The 20,868-nt window shown below is 52.0% G+C and overlaps 1 protein-coding gene across 7 annotated transcripts; it reads right to left on the bottom strand.

Moving 5' to 3' along the window:
- Window positions 1-4,285: 4,285 nt before the first annotated feature.
- On the bottom strand, window positions 4,286-20,823 carry LOC102096128 (ferrochelatase, mitochondrial). Of its 7 annotated transcripts, XR_010469132.1 has the most exons (13): window positions 18,918-19,098; window positions 18,259-18,364; window positions 16,930-17,049; window positions 16,371-16,519; window positions 12,430-12,564; window positions 11,705-11,811; window positions 10,970-11,068; window positions 10,181-10,288; window positions 9,086-9,250; window positions 8,600-8,659; window positions 5,641-8,142; window positions 5,393-5,541; window positions 4,286-4,811 (listed from the first exon to the last, which is right to left on the bottom strand). XR_010469132.1 is itself a non-coding variant. In XM_065046730.1 (11 exons), the coding sequence occupies exons 1-11, from the start codon at window positions 20,731-20,733 to the stop codon at window positions 8,008-8,010; spliced, it is 1,251 nt and encodes a 416-aa protein (XP_064902802.1). In that variant the 5' UTR covers window positions 20,734-20,823; the 3' UTR covers window positions 4,286-8,007. The 7 variants fall into 7 exon arrangements, 2 of the variants coding, with proteins under 2 accessions (XP_064902802.1, XP_005503033.2); XR_010469133.1 differs by lacking the exon at window positions 18,918-19,098 and adding an exon at window positions 20,667-20,823 and having other exon boundaries at window positions 5,164-8,142; XR_010469130.1 differs by having other exon boundaries at window positions 5,164-8,142.
- Between the last annotated feature and the right edge of the window lie 45 nt (window positions 20,824-20,868).

Genomic DNA, 20,868 nt, shown 5'->3' with positions numbered 1-20,868 from the left:
TTCAGCCTCTGCACATATAAAACCTCTGCGAGTCACTCCAGGGTCCATCGGAGAAAGGCATAATGGCAGGAAGCCATAATATATTAAAACAGTAGATTAAAACAAACAAGAACACTTTGGATCATATTACACATCACTTTCCTCACGCCTGACAACAGAAGAAATCAAAGGCAGTAAAAGACAATCGTAGACCATAATGGCCTAATAACTCTGTGATAAAAGTGCTTGTGGGAGTTGGCTGTGAGGAGGCAGCGGGCGCTGGCCCCGGCCCCATGGCAGCCACACGCTTGCTCGCTGCGGCAGAGATGGCGGCAGGTGATGTTCACGCGTCCTTAGAACGACAGGAAAAGGATGACGGGGGGCTCTGCGTTCTGCACTGCAGCTCCCGGGGAGGAAAACCAGCCCTGTGGCTCACTCGCCCTGTCCCCATGGGGTGACCCCAGAGTTGCACCCACCCCGTCCCCTCTGACCCCCCAGAGCCCTTCTGGCTCTGCAGAGGCGCCACTGCCCCGGCGGAGGGTTTGGCAGAGGCTGCCGTTTGCAGTGGTTTTCCCGGCACTGCAAGCCGCGGTGATGCTCCCGGCCCTGCCGGAGCGCTTCTGCTCCCCGCCGCTGTGTCGGGCTTTCCTCGCCGCTGGGGAGTGTAAATGTGTCTTCACGTGCATTTCCGAGAGCCCCGGGAAACCGCGCCACAAGTCAGCAGGAGGTAATGCCGCTCTTCAGGACTTCGTGCATAATGTGCTTTGACATCAAGGCAATGAGACAGGTTTGACTTCCAACTCCGCATGGCGGGTCTGGTCACACCTGTCACACCTGTCACAGCTCCACCATGTGCTGCACAATGCAGCGGGATGTCCCTGTGCCCATCGCAGTGGCGCCTTTTCCTGCCCCGTGAGCCATACGATGGTGGGCACCGTCCCCTCCTCGGGGGACAAGGGCAGTGGCAGCTCCTGCGCTGCCTCCCCAGGCTGTGGCCCCCGACCACGGCCTTTGGGGCGCGGGTGTCAGCGGCAGCTGCTCCCCACACGGCCCCGGGCCCGGGGGATAACCGGCCATACATCTCGGGGTCGGTCCATCTCCGTGCAGTCACGTAAAGGATGCTGCTCAGCCAGGCCAGGGCGTGCAGATTAAATAACCTCTGCAGGCACTTACTGATGAGCACAAATCCAGCAGGAAAACGCAAGGCAGATTTTTAGACCTGGTTCAAATCTACGAGCCCCAGTGCTCCCCATGCGAGGTGGATGTGCCTGTGATGGCTTGAATTCCTTGCCCACAGCTGGGGCAGAAGGTGCAGGGGGAACACACGGAGGGTTTTGGGGGTGTCGAGGGGTCCCATCAGCTGACACCACCTGTTTCCTCCCGCAGTGCGGGCTCTGCCCTCACACCTGCTGCCCATCAGCACCTCGTTAGCACGGGTTCAACTTCCTGCCCCTCCCTGTGCTGGCAGAGTCTGTGTTGATCTCTCTGGGCTCAGCTCTCTCCTGCTTCTGGGGGCAAATCCTGCTGGATTTTGCTGAGATGGGCACTGGGGGTGAGTCAGGTTCCTCTTGTGTGCCAGGAGAAGGGTGTTCTTCTCCCTTTGGGTGCCAGGGGAGCCCAGCTCGTTGTGCCCCCTGCAAGCAGCATCCACTGGAGTTCAGCCTCTCTGGGGGGTTTTACACCCCAGCAGTTACACCTGGATAATCCCTCTCTGTCTTTAGGCACCCAAAGGTGAAAATCTGTCCCCAGGAGAGCAACCTGGGTGACGAGTGAGTTGAAATTGCCACTTGCCTGGGTGTTCGCCCCTGAGAAGTGGGGCTGTGGGGCTGGGAGGTTGTAGCAGGGCAGGGAGCTTTTCTCCCAAGTAATAAGTGACAGAACAAGAGGAAATGGCCTCAAGTTGTGCCAGGGGAGGCTTAAATGTTGAATGTTAGGAAACATTTATTCCCAGAAAGTGTTGTTGGGCATAAGAACAGGCTGCCCAGGGGAGTGGAGGAGTCCCCATCCCTGGAGGGGCTGGACAGACACAGAGATGAGGTTCTCAGGGACATGGGGCAGTGCCAGTGCGAAATTAACATCTGGACCGGATGATCTTGAGGGTCTTCTCCACCCAAGCTGACTCTGAGACCCCTGTCCTGGCTCCACCTGACTCACCGCGCCTGGAGCGGCAGAACCGCCGTGGGCTCCGCTGCGAATAGACGGGTGAGTGCTGGCGTTGGGCAGTGCTGGCGTTGGGCGGTGCTGCCGGGCCCTGCCGGGGGGATGGCAGAGCCTCCGGAGCCATGGCGTGCTGGGGTGAGTGCTGGCGTTGGGCAGTGCTGGCGCTGGGCGGTGCTGCCGGGCCCTGCCAGGGGGATGGCGGAGCCTTCGGAGCCATGGCGTGCTGGGGTGAGTGCTGGCATTGGGTGGTGTTGCCGGCCCTGCGGGGGGGACGGCGGAGCCTCCGGAGCCATCACGTGCTGGACCAGGGGGGTTGCTGGCACCTGCATGTGTGTCATGAGGCTGTGTGTCATGGTTGTTAGAGAAGGACGATGCTGGGGTCCTCCCAGGGTGGCTCTGGGGTGGATTTTTTTGGTGCAGTGAGCTTGGAGGAGTCAGTTGGTGGTGGGGCCAGTGCTGCCATGAGCAGGCAGGCATTATTGAATATCTCCTGCTGCCATTGTGACCTCAAGTTGCGCCAGGAAAGGTTCACATTAGGTATTAGGAACAATTTCTTCCCCGAAGGGCTGTGGGGCATTGGAACAGGCTGCCCAGGGCAGTGCTGGAGTCACCAGCCCTGGAGGGGCTGAAAATACACAGAGATGTGGCTCTCAGGGACAGGGGTTAGTTCTAGATTTAGGTTATGGTTGGACTTGATCTTGAGAGTCTTTTCCAACCAAAATGGCTTATGATCTGTGATTAAGTGCTCTCCTGTTGGGCTGGGTTTGGTTTAGTTGCCTCTGCTGGTGCTCGCGGGTCTCTGCAGGTCCAGCAGCGCCGGGTTTGCTGTGCACGGCAGCTCTGGTGCCCAGTCCTCGCTCCGCAGCGGCCGGCGCGGGGATCGCGAGCGGTGCAGACACGGGAACCGGGTGATCCCGGCGCCTCGGGGGTGGCGTGGGCGCGACCCTGGTGGTTACTGGGGTCTCTGAGCAGTTGGCTCCGTGTTCACAGGAGTTCAGAGGGTGTTCGGAGCAGGGGCTGTGAAAACCTGGGTGTTTCCCAGCGGCTCAGAGGAAGCCGCTCTCCGTGCTGGGTGTGCTCTGTGCCTGCACAGGAGCCTCTTCGCTTTAGGTTGGGACTAGAAAGAGGGACAGATGTATTGTTTTTTCCCCTTTTCCCCTGAGACAGAGCACGTAAATGGATATAATCCAGAGGATATAATCCAGTGGATATAATCTCTGGGTTCCGGGCCCGGAGCTGTGGGTGGGTGCCCACCCCTCCTCATCACACAGGGGGTTCCAGCCCCAAACGGGATCGAACATGGTGATCCCAGAGCCAGGGAGCGGAGCCTCAGCATGGGGGTGTTGGGCAGGACCCCCACCAGGCCAAGCTTAAGGTGTGAGCTGGATCAGGGGGACAAGGTTTGACTCAGGACGTGCCAACAAGGCAGATGGGGACAGTGGTGACAGCTCATGTTATACAGGAGTGGAGACAGCTCATGTTATACGGGAGTGGTGACAGCGAGTGACTGACAGCCCTGTCACCAGCCCAGCGCTGCTGTGACAGCCCGAGCAGAGGGCGGCAGGAGGGAGCTGGAACCAGGATCAGGTGCACAGGGCGAGTGCTGAAATCCAGACTGTGGGCTGCAGCCGAAATCCAAACCATAGGGCTGGAGTTGAAATAGAGATGCTGGGGCTGAAAAGTCACTGAAACTGCTACTGGGAAGATAGGGACAGAAATGAAATGTGCGTGTGCGGGAGAACTGTTGTGGTCGTTGTTTCTGTGGTTTTCTACCAGGCATGGAGGTTACTGAGGTTCCACCTGTAACTTCCTAAAGGGCGAGTGAGCTGATGCTTCCACATTAGAGATGCCTTTGGGTTCCAATAAGCGGGACCCTTCACTCCCCATCGCCCGCCCATCACCTGCCCCATCAGTGTGGTAGCCAGAGCTTGCTAAGGATCAGCTCGATGTACAATGCTCAGCACCGGTCTGGAAAACAATCAGCAAAGCGCCTGATTTTTAATGTGAGAAATAAGCTGCCTAGAGACTGCTGGTAACTGGGTAAATTTACAGCATTCAAAAGTAGTGCAAGTCTTTTATTCACCATCTCTTGAGCCTGTTTTCACAGAAAGCCCGAAAACCACTTTTCACACAAAGCACAGCTCAGTTATTTCTTTAAAAAAAATTTAATTGAAATTCTGTCTTTATGGCAAATGCTACACAGTAAGATTATACAAATTGTTTGCGTTACATTAAGTGGAAGTCCTTGTTCAATCTGAAATGCATATGTTGGGCTAAACATGAGTATTTGTACACATCTGGCATTCAAAATCAAAGGAACTTTCCTCTCTCTTGCAGCCGACACTTCATGCTGATTTCCAGCTCTCCGTGTGTGACAGAAAGGGAAAATAAGGTGAGCTTCTTGCTATTCCCAGAAGCAGCGCAGCCCCGCGGAACCCCGCTGGGAGAGCCTCGTCTCCAGGGGAGCAGCTCAGCACGGGCACCCCCACAGCTCCGCTTTGGGAAGGGATCGCGTTTCTCAAACGCAGCCACTGATGTGGGACTGGAGTCAGGAGAACAGCCTGATGGTGAGCGAACGCTGCACGTCACCCCAGCTGCAAAGCCGTTCCTCGCCAGCCCTCTCCTCGGGGCACCGGGGCTCCCAGCTCCCCGTGGCTGTTCTGTCGGGGCGTCTGTAAACGATGAACACTCGCAAATGACACAAAGTACCACAAAAGGAGTGCAATTAATAACGAAAGCAATCAAGGAGATGACTGTCGGAGGACGAGCGTGTCCCGCTGCCGACACCCCGGCGCCCAGCCCCGCTCAGCCCGCGGCCAGCCCAGCGGTAGCACCAAACGCGGCACACGGGCCACACGCAACGGGGCCGGGACCACGATCTCCCAACACATCCCCAGCGCGGGGACAAAGGCACGTGAACGGCGGCACTGGGCAGCTGCCGCCGCGGAGCCAGCGCACTGCGGAGCCCACCCGCGCCTCGGGGACAGCGGCTGCGAGAGGACACGGATCCTTCCTCACACTCACCGATTAAAATAATCCCTTGACTGCAAATGGGACCTAGGAGACCAGCTCGGAGATCGGAAGCATCTAAAATAAGGCCAGATGAATTCCACTGCTCAGCAGCATAGTCAGAAACACTCCCAAACAGAAAGCCCAGGATGAGAAGACTCCAATGGCAGCAGGATCCCCACTGTTGCTAGTCTCACTGTTATCCTGATTTCTGTTACAAACATGAAGCAGAGCTGCCAGCTACCTTGCTCGGGCAGTTTTTCAACAGGCTTTTGATGCTGCACCAAGACAAAACAACGTGTGCTCAACAGCAGGACAGAGTGATTTTCCATGATCCGTTCAGTGAAATGAAGAACCCGCCAACTCCACGAGATGAGATCCATCTGCTAAAAGCTAGAAAATGAAGTGATTTCTACATAATGGTCTAACAGCAGCAACAGGTAATAATTATCTCACTTGTGGTTACCATACTAAAAAGTGGATTTTAAGTACCTGTTATTACTGGACAAACATAACGCCTCACGATCAGTGCTGGCTATACTTGCAGCGCTCTCTCCAGTACCAAAACAAAAAGCCCATCGGTATTTACAGTATCGCAGTGTTCACATGAAGTTAACCTCTGCTCCCCAGCTTCAGCCCCACTTGTAAACGTGGTGGCCACAACCTGGACTGGAAGGTCAACGCGCCCTTGGGCTGGTAGGAAAGAGGTGAAGTAGGAAGCTCTTACAAACCAGACTGCTTCCCGCCGACCCACCCGTGTCAGCAGCGAAACGGCAACAGAGAAAGTTCTTTGTCCAACAGGAGACGTAAGGCCAGCGTTCCCTTCCCAGCTATATGGCAGACGCTATTATTCTTTTGACATTGATTCAAAGCTTTTCCACGGAAATGTCACCCTTCCGTACCCAAGCGATACGCCCACCGCCCCGTCTGAGCGAGGGCAGGGACCGGCGCTGGGTCCCCGTCCTGCCGAGGCAGCGAGCGCAGAGCGAGAACGGGCTCCGGGCGGCACGGGCACCGAGGGCCGAGGAAGACTTGGTTCCGCCGAGCAGCGCGGGGCGGCGGGACACGGGGTTCCGGCGCTGGAGCGAGCTCAGTCTGTTGTGCTACAATCGCACCGGGAAGCTGGGGATGGCAGTGGAGACGCGGGAGCCCGCGGGCCCTGGCGAGGCTGCAAGCAGGACCACGTTGCTCCATGGCAGGACTCGGCACATGGGCTGCTCATTGCCTTACTGCCCCGTGTTTAATTCTTCTAACAAAAAGCAGAACAAGATAAACCCCTGTTATAGCAACAAAGGCCTGTTTTTTTTAACAACCCTGTCCTTGAAAGATCAGAGGTTAAAAGTGTTCATGCCTCACGATTCCACAAGCAAACAGAACTGTCTGAGCAGCACGGCATCTGCTCCTCAAGCATCACCATTGGCCGAATCATCAGTTTACAGAAAACAACGTGCATTGCCAAAGTACCGGCGTTTCAGTGCTAATTACGTCAAGTAAACATCTCTCCAGGAAGCCGACAGGCAGAGCACCCCGGGACGGCTCCGTCCCATGGACAGTGCCAGCTTTGCTCTGGCCCCAGGACCACACTGAGGTGCTGCGGTTCTGCTGCCCTGAAGTCCCCGATGCCACACGAGGGGCGGTGACCAGCCTACAGAAAACCCCTCCTGTCCCAGGAAAACCCCAACACCATCCTGGTGCTCACAGGGAGGGAATCCTGCCCCAAAAAGGGTGTTCAAACTACAGAACTCAGCAGGGGATCCAGCAGAGCTGAGGCACCCAGACACCTGCCAAAACGAGCACAAAGTTCCACTGGGTTGGGAGCCCATCCTCCCGGCTCCATCGCTGCCCAAACGTAACAAAGTTCAGCTGTTGACAAAGGTAAGCGCGGTGTCAGCGCCGTGTCCGTCCGTCCTGACCCATCACCAGCTCCGTCTGCAGCCACAACAGCAGCTGAGCTCGGCAGTTGTGCCTCTGAACCCTACGGGTACCCACAAGACCCACTGGGCTGCAACAGGAAGCGCAGAGCAGAGCTATCACCCTCCTGAGAGCAAGCTCGCTGCCTACACTTATTTACCCAACAGAGAAAGCCCTTTTAAAGAATTATTTTAAAAAGCCATTTTGCTTAGAAGATAGAGCAACATGTTTCAATGCACAGCGCTGATGGCAGCCAGCCTGGAACCACAGACAATGTGAGCATGTTCTTCACATCGCCCAAGCAGGCTCATCCTTTCCTTTCATGGCTATCCTGCAGAGAATGAGCGCGCTTTCTCTAGCAATGTAAACAAATGTTGTGCGTTCTACCATCCCAGCTAAGCTTCCACCAGAAGTCAAAAACCAAACCAAAGCCTTATCTTTATGTTCTAAAAATATATGTGCATTACTTAAAAAGCACTAGAAGTCACTTGATCCTCAAACCGCCTGGAAAACCACTCTTGGAAGAGACAATCAGTGACTACACTGGTTATACTGTACCTTAAGCAAAACCAAACCAAATAACTGTACGCTTGACCTGCAAAGCTGAAATGAATACACTCATGACAAAACTGCATACAAGCAAATCCCTGCAGAGGAAACAGAAGCTAAGTGGTAGAAAAGGGGTTTTTTAAGTTTTTCAGTGCATACTTATGGGCTCACGCTAAGTCCAATCAGAATCAGACAGAACGAGATCTCTTCACCTCTCGCAGGATAAACGCCCTTATTCCCTACTGTCTACAAATTCTTCTCAAACAAAGAAAACCTAAGGAAAAAACCAAACAAACAAAAAACTCAAGTTGTCCCCATTGTCCCACGAGGTTACGTCACAGACCGCCGCCCGCAGTGACGGGAGGGCCTGGTCGCGCGGCTTGTCCCGGGGCCGTCCCGTCACGGCTGCTGGCTGGTGAAGAAGGCCTTGGCCTCCCTGCAGACGGGGTTGACGCAGAGCGGGCAGCACAGCGTCAGCTGCCGGGAGCAGACCTCGTTGGACTGCAGGTGCGAGCACACCAGGTCTGCCAGAGCCTGCAACACAGGGAATTACACATCAGAACCGCGCAAACCCACCTGCACACCGTAACAGAACGCCTGAACACGTCACACTGACTGCTGAGAGCACCGAGGTGTTGTGTAGCCATCAGACTGTGTTTTTAAGCACTTCCCTCCGCTGCTTCAGGGAAAATCCTGCTTTAAAACTGCATCAGCATAGTATCTTACAAGAACTATTTCATTAGAAGATTTCTACAAATGAATACAAAACTGTTTTTCTTTGTCAAACCAAACATCTGAACTTCTTTAAAACAAAGAAACAAACCCAACACAAACCATGGTAAAAGAAAACACTTTGTGGTACATAGACTAAGGGTTTCCACTTCTGTTCTTCCACTCAAAATACTTTAAAACTACAAGACAACACCTGAAATCTAGTAGGAAACAAACACAGAGCTGCAAACTTGTGTGGCTATTACAGCAAAGTAGGTACCTTGGAGAACAGTGGATTTCCATTGAGAGACTCCGCTCTTCTGATATTTTCAACTCCGCACTGAATCAAAAACAAGGAGGAAAAACGTTGAGACTGCTGGAACATTCACTGGCCAGCTTTCAAAAATTCCTCCTTCCTAGTTCATTCACACGTTCCCCCAAAATGCTGCAACTAACGGCAATACCACATTTTTCAATACAGGAAAAATAACTATGGTGCAAAATTTCACTCTGTTGCCAAAAATCAATGATTTTTTTAGTCAGGATGGTAGTGGTTTAAAGAGTTAGATGTAGAAAGCCAATTCCCACCTGTTTTGTGTAGCTGAAAATTAATTTAAGCCAGTTCAGATTAATTTTCAATTTACAGAAACATAACATTTGTCCCAAATCATATTGCAGGAAGCAGCCACAAAGCAAATTTCAAAGCAGAAAAAGTGATCTTGGAGCCCCACTTTCCAAAGAGTTACAAAAACCACAGACCATTTACCTCATTTGCTAAAACTTGGGCATACTCGATATCCAGCTCATACAGCGTTTCGATGTGGTCGCTGGTGAAGGCGATTGGGACCAGCAGCATGTTCTTCTTTCCCCTCTGGCACAGCCCTTTAATGGTCTCATCGGTCTGCGGCCCAAGCCAAGGCATCGGTCCAACCTGCAGGAAAAGGGGGAGGCAAATTAAAGAGAGAAAAAACCCCCTCATTAAATCACTCTTCCAATGAACAGCCATGTTTTCTTAAGCAGGACAACAGGCCCGATTATGGTTAACATGGGGCCAGTTATTTGTATTTCCCTGCTACTGCTAGTACCTCCTTCTTTGTTAATTTTCTTATGAAGACGTACTGTCCTGCTGTTCAAATCCCAGAGGAACAGAACCTGGGTTGGCCTAAATGAGACTCTTACTAAAACAAATGACAGTTTAAACACAGGCCTGCTCTTCTCAGTTCAACAACACCCTGGCCAGGGTTTACCTGCCTTTTCCAGGGCATCCTGCCCTTTCCCCTCTACTATTCGGGGCTGATGTACCATAATATGCAATTTGGAGAACAAGACAATAATGGCATGATGGGCGTAATGCCCCTGAGCCGTAAGGTCCCTTGTAGTATGTCATCCTGGTAGAACTGATGTTCCTTGCTGTTCGCAGCAGTGCGATAACAGCAAGTACAAAGTCATGCAAGCAGTCTCTGTCGAGAACAACGAAGCCTGTTTGGATCGGGCTCGTGTAATTATTCCGAATGCCCACCGCACAGAGATGACTTTGGAAAAATGGCTCAGAGATCCTCAAAAAGCAACACCTTAAAAATCCAGCAAGTGCTCAATTCTTCCTTCTGACAGAGAAAGACAAATGCCAAACTGGACGTTATGAGACCGTAGGTTTTCTAACAGACACACAAAAGATCTGCTTTAAAAGGAGGCAATATAGAAAAAAGGCGAGAAGTTGTGGATAAAGAGTATCATCTGCAAAGATTCTGTTCTAGCAGAAACACTTGCTGAAAAAGGGCAAAAGGTACAGAGGTGATGACCTTCTCAAGCTGCAAGATCCTGAACTCCTGCGGAGCGGAGCAGCGGCTCCCTGCGCACGTACCTTGGACTGCCACACCAGCCGGTACGGGTTGGAGTAGTTCAGCTTCTCCATGACCCTCTGCACGGTGGCTCCCACTTCTTGAGGGTACGGATCGCCACGGTTCACCACCTGCCACACAACACAGCACAGCTCTAGCTGCAGGAACACGCTGGGCAGAGCACCCCCGCCCGGGGAAGGGAACGTGCAGTGCGGGACGTGGCTATCGAGTGCCTGGCTCATCCCAAACAGAGACAAAAACGTGTGTTCCTCTCTGGCAAAATCAACCACGAAGCTGCTTTGCCAGTACACCTACTCCTCCTCCTTCACACAAGAAGTGACACATTCTTCTATTGTTGTATATAGACATGGCTACACTTTGGTAACAGCACTATGTTTTTGAAAAAGGATCTGAGAGCCACATCACTGCAGTTGCTGGTTGCTAACAGAGGATCAAGTCATTTATTGCAACCTTGCAAAGATTTTACTTTGATTTCTTCAGGAAAAGTATTATCACCGCTTTCTAGAGGTGAGGAAATAACCCAGTTTTCCCCTCCATTACCATCCAGGTTTGAGCTGGCAAGTTGGTGAGGCCACGAAAGCAGCCAGGGAGTGTGACCCAACCCGGAGTGACCACAGTGACATCTGTCACCTCCAGCGCTGCGTCAGCCTTCCAGCTGCAGCTGGCCAACTCACCTCCTGCTCCTTTTACACGTGCCGGGCGCTCCCGCAGCTGGGGCCCTACCCGCCGTGCGCGAGCCCAGACCCAGGACTCTGGTCTGACAGGGACAGAAACGACGCGACACAACTCACAGACATGGGCAGCGAGTGAGCCGAGAAGAGGATGACGACGTCTTTCCTTTTGTCAGGTGGAAACATGTTCAGCTCCTTCTGTATGTGATCAGTGAAGCACTGTTCAGAAAAATACAACAAAACAAACAGAGACCTGAATCAGAAGCACTGAGAAGCACTATGTCATTTCAAATGACCCAACACAGGCAACTTCAACGTTCCAGGTTGCCTTAAGAACTTTGAAATCCCCTTTGGTACGTGTGGGGCAACAGCGAGAGACAGCAGGTACTGCACACTGTCCAGGCTAGCATGTCACCCGGGCCAGTCCCAACACATCAAAGGCCTCTGTGAACTTCTGATCAGCCCAAGGGTTTTATGTTCCATCAGCTTGTTACTGGCATCTTAAGGAACTCAACCCAGCTCTCCTCCATCTTCCTTTAGTACATTCTACAACTAAAAAAATCTCATAAGCTTTGTCAGGACCTAAGACATTATCTAAGTCAAGTGTTTCTTCAGAATGCTTCTGTTGCTTAACGTGATGCTGTGTTATTACAAGCAGAAAATACCTCTAAAAAGGAACCTCAGCAAAGGTGTATTTCCTCCGCTCTCTGCTGTTGTAAAGTCAGGTGCAACGCAAAGATCCCAGGTTCCTCCACCAGCCCAAGGAAAACCCAGGGAACGGCGACTCGGGCCCATCTCGGACCCGCTCGGTTCCCACCTGGCGCTGCTCACGTCAGCGCGCACACAAACGCACACCTGAATGAGCAGGGGATGTGTGGGCCATCGGTCGATGATACTCCACTTCATCTTCGGCTTCTCCCCCTTTTTATGATAGTGGCGATAAATGGCATTTAAACTGCTTCCTGAAAGGCAGAGAATTAAGAACATAAATTAAGCCAAGGAATTAGCAACTTGTCAGATGAAAACAGTTTTGTAGCAAGGTATTATATTTTAAAATTATATTTTTAAATGCTATATATTTGATATTTTAAAAATATTTAAAATGCAAGCATAAATCAGAACTGAGAGCCTCAAATGGGAACAACCATATCAAAGTTCACACAATGTACCAATTATATCAAAGCTCATATAACGTGCCAGCCAAGAACAATTTGCTAAATGACTATTTAACTGAAGAACCGTTATTGCTCTAGTCTCTACGAAGAAAGCTCACTCAGTGGTGTTCCTGAGCCTTCAGTTTATGTTATCTCACCATCACAAAGGTAACATAAAGCTACCCTGAATAAAGAAGTCTCTACTCAAAATTCGGAATTACAGGAAACTCTGAGGAGCTTGAGCTGGCAATGGAGCCCTGGGGAAGGGACACTCTGGGGGGGGGACACTGGCAGTGATGCTCCCTGTGCTGGCAGACAGAAACGCGGATGCGTTCCTTGGTACAGATGCAGGGATGCGTTCCCCGGGACAGACGCAGGGCCCCACTCCCCGGGACGGGCGCAGGGCCGCTGTGCCCGCAGACTCACCGGTGGTGGAGCAGCTGTACTGCGGGTACTGCGTGAAGGCGACGGCTCTCTCCACGCCGTCCCGCTCCATCTCCTCGATCGCCTCCTCGGTCAGCGGGTGCACGTAGCGGAAGCCAATGTAGTACTTGTGAGGCGCTGCCGGCCACACACAGCATGGGAAACAGCAGAAACCAACCAGGAACTCTCAGTAACAGCTCATTAATAAGTATAAGTACAGAACCACCCAGACTGAAACTACTGAAATGAACTTGTTGATAGTTTTCTGGCTACTTTTCTAAACCACTGTCATATAAACGCATCTTTCTTTGGCCAAGTATTTTTGTGGTCACTCACTTTGCTGTTAGCAGAATTCAGAAGTGATTAATACTATTGTTTGCTTCCACAAGAAGCACCATTCTTCTGGTTTTACTTAGTTTAGCAGAGACGTGCTTTGCAAACCCTGCAGAGCTCTGACGGTACTGGGCAAGTTCTGATTTAAAGGCAGTATTGCCAAAACCGCGTCGTTACAAGATGCCAAACGCACACTGCCGTGCCCTAACACAGACCACAGCCACACACATGCTATGGGCTTCCTAATGGCACAGCTCAACGCGCTTACTGAAACCACAGCTTGGGTGGTTTAAATACACACATATCACTCAAATGCCAAAACCCTGCGAAAAATGAGGCTTTCTCCACTCTGCCACGCAAAAGGAAACATGTATTGCTTAAACAGTTTGCACATTCCAGGACATCTTATTTGCCTAAACTTCCAAATGTAACTGGGCTGCAATTTCGTGTTTTCCATTTCCCATCTCTAATCTTTAGGGTGTCAGCTGCGAGGTTTGGGGAGCATGGTCTGGCTAGGGGAGGTTCTCTGGGAGCAGCAGCAAATAACAACCCAGCTTCAGAAGCCCCAGGAGCCAGGGACCTCAGTAATACTTTTAAACGGCATTAAAACAAGTCCAACTAACCAGAGCACAGACAGTGGGAGTTTAACCTGGGAAAGGACACACCAGAAAACCCATGGCCAACCTGGAAACTGCCTGCAACGCTCCCCAGCAGGAGGTTTTGTCCTGGCAGCAAAGGAGCGATTCTCACGTCTGTACACACACTCTGCTGTTCCAGTGAGGTCAGAACCACCGGAAACAGAGTGACACCTCCTTCCACAAAGAGCTGCGGTCTGAAGAACCTACGTGACCCCCCATCCCGTGAGCTTTCCATCTGCTGACAAGGGAATCCCAGCTAAAATACAGCTTGGAAGAAACACCACAAATCACTATTAAAAACAATCAAAAAGCAAGATGAGCCTTAATAAAGTATGATTACCACTGCAAGACATCAGCCTATTTGAAGCCAGAACTAAAAAATCAAAACAAAACCCAAAAAAACAATAGAAATAGATTTTCCTGCCATCATGTCTGTGTGTTTCATTCTCACAGGCTACTGAGCCTGCCCAGCCCTGCTCACCCAGAAGGAAAAACTCTCATCCATTTTCAGAGAGCTGCCTGTAACAATGAAGATTCATTTTCAAATGATTTTGTTTCCAGATGACATGGGTGAGGCTGCTTATTTACTACTTTAGATTAGTCCCATTGCCAAAGTATCACATGTCAAATGGATACTACAAGTCAGTGAATCAGCAGATTGATTAATTTAGGCAGGAGGGAATTCACAGGTGGTTATTGACACTGTCTAACATGAGCTCTTCACCAACTGCAAATAAACAGCGACTATAAACCCTACGCCCCAAAAGTCCAGATCAAGGTAAAACAAGTATCCAAAGTATTTCTCCTCTGCCACGTGTTTTAAGTCTTATCACCAAACCTGCCAGTTACTCATTAACAGGGCCTGGTGCTCCCAAAGTACCACCACGAGCACATGATATTCCAAAACACACAGCCCGGTCTGGAAGCACATCCAGCTGCTCAAAGCTACTCTGAAGCAGCGCAGGACTCGGTGTCGCTGCAGTGTTCCTTGAAACGCCTAAGGAAACGGTTCGCACTCAAGTCAATTGTGAGCAGTGGCTGGCAGCTTCGTTTTTCAAACTGCAGCTACTGTTAGGTAAAAAAGCAGGTCTCCGAACGGCTTATCAGGTATAAGGACTGCACAGAGGGAGGCGTGACTGCACAAAAAGTGCTCACCAAACAAGAGCAAATGGGAGTGGTACATTGAGAAATGCAGATAAGCTTTCTAAGCGTTATCTCCAGAACCTGCTGCACGCCTGACCCTTCGGGTACGGCTGCGGCAAAGGCCGCTGCCTCGCGCGGTTCTGCACTCGCAGGGGACACAGCGGCATGAAGTTAGAGAGCAGCATCTGCAGAAAAAGGACCAAACACCGTCAGAATGAAGGGATCAGTGACACCTTACGTGAACAATGAAATTCATTTGGTTCCAGCCTCCCAAGAGCACTACTTTTCACTTCCCAGAGCCTTTTACTGATCTTCTACCTCTAGCCCTTTTTCACCCACATCTGGAGCAGATGCCACAAAGAACTAAAAACAGCTGCCATGAGAGGCAAGACACAGAACGTGGCCATCACTCTTGAGCGGCTTTGTGAATGCGGAAGCTCCGAATTTCTAGTGCTGCCATTCACATTTATTAATGCCATGGGTTCAGTGTCACAGAGCAAGGAACTGTACCATAAAAGGTACTGTAAGCAACTGACCTCTGGCCTTCAACAAGCAGCAGAGACAAACCAGACTTCTCGTTCATCACAGCTAACTGCACAACACCACAAGCTGAAGTCAAACTCACAACTCATCCGAAAGCAGTTTAGCCAAACTAGTGAAAATTCACCATGAATGCACTTAACCTGGGTGACAAATGACTCACGCGTCAGTTTGGCCTGAGGTTTTAGGAGAGGGACTGAACAGAGCTGAATCACCAATCACAGTTCTGCCAACGACCGCGGCTGTCTGTCTGCACACCCGGCCCATGGCAATCACACGGTGGAACGCGGCAGCTGAAGCCCTCAGTGAAAGGACATTCACAGCAGCGTCTGCCCCGTTTCCATCCCAGCAGTGCTGGAAGGCAGCGCGGCACAGGGCCAGCGTGCGAGTCACAGCTCCCTGCGCGCAGAGCAAGGTTCAGAGTGACTCCATGGCCCGCGAGCAAGGCTGTGTTTGCCTTTAAAGTTCTCTGGTTATCCCAGACCTGGCACAGGCTGTTATCTGCTTCCGCCCATGGCAAACCGTTAGGCCTTATCTCCTGCGCACGCTGGGGTGGGGCTCTGCTATTGCTCAAACATGCCCTGCAAGTTCATCTCCAAAACTGAAACTGCATCTGGCTTTCCAACCCATCTCTTCTTCAGGCCCAAAATCCAACCTAATTGGTGTGCGTTCTTTTATCCGTTATGAATAGTTACGGATTCAGACAATGTTCTAAAGGCTCTGGATACATCCGAGTGATAATGGCAGAGGGCCATTTCAGAGGAACAAAAGACACCTGTGGCTCTGGAGAGCAGTCAGACTCCGGACACCCTCCCACACAGTCACCCGTTCTCCATGGGTGACTCTTCCTGCAGGATGAAACACGTCAGAACCATGGAAAGGGGGACAGCAGCAGGGCAGCTTTTCAGCCTGGGCACAGACAGAGGTGGCACATACTGGGTCCAGCCCCAGAAGGTGGGTCCATGTTTGGTTGGTGGTTTTCGGTGCTCCGCTGTGTTACACAGGCTGGCTGAGTACAACAGCACTCTCCAAAATCAAAGCCATTCTCCAATGTAGCCACAGAACTGACTACAGCACAAAACCATATTTGAATGCATGGGAATGCCATGCTTTCGTATATGCTGAGTTTTTAACAAGTCAGAACTCCTGCAATATTGCTGTTAGCATTTCCTGTCAAGACTGAGAACACTGTTCACACAATAAAAATGAAGAACCAAAAGCTGCTTTACAAGTGTATACTGTCAACACACGAGACAGAAGAGACTCAAAGCAAGCAGAGCGAGGATGTACCGGTGCGAGGAGACATGCTGTCCAGCAGCTTCACCATGCCCTCCCCCTGCAGCGCCGTCCACTTCTTGATGGGCGACCCGCCTCCGATCCTGCTGTACTGCTCCTGGATCTTCGGTGTGCGGCGTTTGGCAATGAACGGTGCTAATTTACTAAAGCATTCCAAAGGAACACGTATTAAAATCCTCACCCAAAGCACCACCCCTTTCCCCAAATCTCTGCTGCAGTGGGTTTTCCGCAGAAATCTCCCCAAACTACAGCACACCAGCACTGCGTGGCTTGTTTCATGTTTTATTCCATTGCCCTTCCCAGCCTTACTAGGCGACAGGAAACCACAGTTTGCAATTATCATAGAAACATAGAAGAAGATTAGATTTAAAGAAGATTAGATTAGAAGAGAACGATTTTGGCATGCCTATTTCCAGTTAATTGTAACACCGCGTCTTGCATTGACTGGTCCCAAGATGAAACAGTCTTAAGAATGTCGATAAACACAGAAGCTACAGCTAAGACAGCAACACCCAACACTGACTGTAATGCGGGAGTTCACAGCGTTTCTCACTTTTGAGCTGGAAGCGTCATTAGATCTCTGTCCAGGAAGAGACGAAGCAAGAAATCATGCACGTCATCCAGCCGTTCCGGACCTCCCATGTTTAACATCAAGATTCCTGTTTTAGGTTTCCTATGGAAGCAAGAGATATTTCAAATCCTAGTAAACTACTGCTTTTATTGTTATATATTATTATCACAAAACAATCTGCTTATCCTTCTGCATTTGCCTTCTGCAAAAGCAGCATCCTATTTAGAAGTTCATGCTGCTTAAGTAAAAATATGAACTACAAGCATGAATAGCCAGAGAGCAAGTATTTACATGACCTTTACTTAAAAAACCAAAGCAAACCAAACCAAAAAACCCAAAGCATTTCACAAGGCAGAGTTTAACTGGAAACTGGCAGATGAAGGCTGCCCGGGAGGTTATAAAACAGGGCCCAGGAACTATCTCAGCTGAATGCCAGCTGAACATTCCAAGCAAACCAAGCAGCAGCCTCTGCAGAAAGCAGACTAGCTACCCACGCAGGTCTTTGTCTTCAGTACTCCAGAGACACATCTCGCCTTCTGAAGCAGTGAAAGCAGCAAAGAGCCATTCTACACATAAAATAAGTGCAGGGTTGGCTCTGTTTGTGCTGTTGCTCTTTTGGCTGGTTGGTTTTTCTCCCCACAATGGGTTTCCTATCCCGGTGCAGGTCTGCAGTGTTCCAAGGACAACGTCCCTCGGAGCAGATGGCGGCACCAGCTCGTACAGACGCGGCTGCTGATCACAGCTCTCACCCAGGAGCCGCGTTTGTCCACAGAACTGATTCCCCTGCCCGAGGGAGCCCGGTGGCCAGGACCTCCCCGGACGGAGCCGAGGCCACCTGCGGAGCTTTGCCCTCCCCTCCTTAACACCAAAGCTCACAAAGGGAGACTGAGAGGAGCCCACGCATGCCCAGATGGGCCGGGACCTGTGTTTCCATTCCGCTCCTCCTGGAGCGTCTATCAGGAGGTTGCTGAATAAAGCCCAGGAAGCAGGAACCAGAATCTCAAATAATGTCATTCTACTGTTTGTTCTTCTATTGTTTCAGCATTGCCTCAGGCCCTACGACGGGCCACGGCCTGGCTGCAGAGAACAAGGCATCCTCACCCACAGGACGGGGAAAGCAAGAGGCCTCTGAGTGCAGCCGGCCAGATAAAAGCAATCACACACGCACAAGACTCTAGATCAAGCCCCGTGACTGCCACGTTTTACCACACGAACAGCTTTGCTGTGCAAGTCAAGCAGCACAGCGTATCAGAGCGGGACAGCGGGCAGGGAGAGCCGGGCACGCCTGCCCAGGCCTCGCTGCAGACTCACCGCACGTCGGGCTGGATTTCGGGTTTGGTGCTCTCCGTCACGGCGGCCGCAGTCGCCTGGCCCCTCCATCGCACCGGGACCTGCAGCTGGGAGCCGCTCCTCACAACTGGAAGACAGATAACAGCACATTGACAACCCTGCGCCAGACGGGCACGAATCCCCCACTGCTACACAAACACGCTCGGCCGTACCACAACGCTTGGCGTTACTCGCTTAAGCTCAGGTCCTGGAATCAAAGACAGTCATAAAATTGCAAGGTTCTGCCTTTCTTTAAACACTCTGTACACTAAAGGCTTTTCAGATATCAGGCAGCAACCTAAAACCAACTAAAAGCCTCACTGATCTTTAAGCTTCAACCAAAATAACACAAGAGAACGTATGCAGGGCTGGCATGCTGAGGAATTATGTCAAGCTATGTAACTCCTCACGGTGCACACATAGCTGGGCCAGCTCTAGACAAGCAAAGTACTTCTGCACCCCCTCCCCAATGCAGGGTCCCCAGCAAGCCCCAGGACGGAAGGTCAGCACCCCCGAGCCCCAGGCACGCGTCCCCTCAGACGGCGCTGTGTCGGGCACACGGCGCAGCCTTCCGTCTGCCCAGCCCCGCAAATTCTGCTGCTGCTGGATTTCAGCATCAACCAAGCACCAGGATACTTTACCGCCCACCCGCTGGTTGCTGTCTGCTTTTTCAAAAGCACACTTTGTTTTCCTTAGGAGTTCATAGTCATTACACGACACTTTTGAGCGCAACAATAGTGTGAATTGCCCAAGATGAAAGAAATTGTTCAATTCTGCATTGCCGGCTCTCCAGCGATCGTTTGGTGCGACGCTTCCCTGGCCAGACTGCGGGAGACCAGCAGCAATTGAGCCCCAGCAGCACCGCGCTCGGGGTCCCCTGCCGGGAGGAGCATCGTGCAGTTCACAGCTCCCTAATAACATCCTGAACAGGCTGAATGCCCTCAAAGCCCGCTGAAATCAATGACAGCAAAAAGCATCTTGCAAATCCAGCTTCTTGCTGGGCATTAGGAGTGTGTAGCTGTGGATGCCTGTGTCTGCAGTGATATAAAAGGCTACAGACTAAAGAAGTTCCATTCAAGCACCACTGATGCCAGAAAGACTCTTTTCAAATATTTATAATCTTCCTTCAGGTCTTAGCTTATTACTTTTTGAAGCACTGACAGTGTATGTAGATTATACAGAATACAAAGGCTGTATTGATCCTTCTGCAAATAGATACTGCAATGCATTTGTTTTACTTAAGGTGAGGTTCATGCACATGAAGCGCATGACGCAGAACACACAGGATGAGCAACGCTGATGATTCCAACTTCCTGGAAAAAAGCCTTCTTTTGAAAGTTTGAGATGACACAATGGCAGGATTGGATCTCCGGCACCCAGGCGGGGTGACAGGGCGCCAGGCAGGATGACACAGCACCCGGTGTGCCCGCGGTCTCCCGAGACGTCACCCGCTGTGGCAGCACAGCGGGGCAACATGCGGTGTGTACAGAAACAGAGAGAGCTGCTGTGGATGGGGCGCACAGAACCGCGTGTTGTACAACGGCACACGGAACTGCGTGTTGTACAACGGCACACGGAACTGCGTGTCGTACAACCGTGCATGCAACTGCGTGTTGTACAACAGCACACGGAACTGCGTGTTGTACAACCGTGCATGCAACTGCGTGTCGTACAACAGCACACGGAACTGCGTGTTGTATAACAGCACATGGAACTGTGTGTTGTACAACAGCGCACGGAACCGCATATCGTACAGCCGTGCACAAAGCTGCATGTTGTACAACCGTGCACAGCACCGCGTGTTGTACAACAGCGCACGGAACTGTGTTGTACAACAGCGCACAGATGTGCACGGACAGTCGATATAATGCACTTCGTAGCGCTACAATAGCTCTGAAACGGGCTTGTAACTGCACTTATTACCCACGCCTCCCCGCAACTGGCCTTATTGTGAAAAAGCAGCCTGTGAATGGTTCACCGAGGATGATTTTTACACAAACGCGTTCTGAAAAGGAAAGCGCCTCATTTAAAACGAAACTCCAGCGGAGGCGGGGCGGGGGGGGGCGACAGACAATGAAACACCGAGCCCGTTAGCAGCAAACGCCGAATTTCTCTCGGATGAAAAACCCCGCTGCCCCCGAGGAGGACAAATCATCCCCCGCCCGCCGCTCACTCCGCCGGCTCCAGGACGCGGACACCGGAGGCACCGGAGGCACCGGAGGCCCCGGCGCCGCCGCCAGCGTTACGCAAAGACACCTCGTTGTGTAACGCGCTCCCGGCGCTCCCGCCGCCCTCCGGCCCTCGCAACCCCCGCGGCGCGGCCGGCAGCCCCCACACCGCCCGCCGGCCCCCCCGTGCCCGGTTCCCGCGGCCGGCGCCCGCACACTCACGGTGACGCGCCGCTCGTCCGGCGGCGGCAGCGGCGGCGGCGGCCATCTTGGCGGCGCCCGCCCGCATTCCCTCAGACAGCCCCGCCACCGCCCCTCGGGCTCCGACGGCTCCACCGCCCCCGTCGCCGCCGCCCCCCGGCACCGCCCCCGCTGCCGTACGGGGGCGTATGTCCCCGTACGGCAGCGGGGGCGGTGCCGGGGG

The sequence above is a fragment of the Columba livia genome, chromosome Z, assembly GCF_036013475.1.
Source record: "Columba livia isolate bColLiv1 breed racing homer chromosome Z, bColLiv1.pat.W.v2, whole genome shotgun sequence".
Classification (NCBI taxonomy): Eukaryota; Metazoa; Chordata; class Aves; order Columbiformes; family Columbidae; genus Columba; species Columba livia.
Note: the sequence above shows the minus strand (reverse complement) of the source record. Positions and strands in the feature narration are given on the sequence as shown.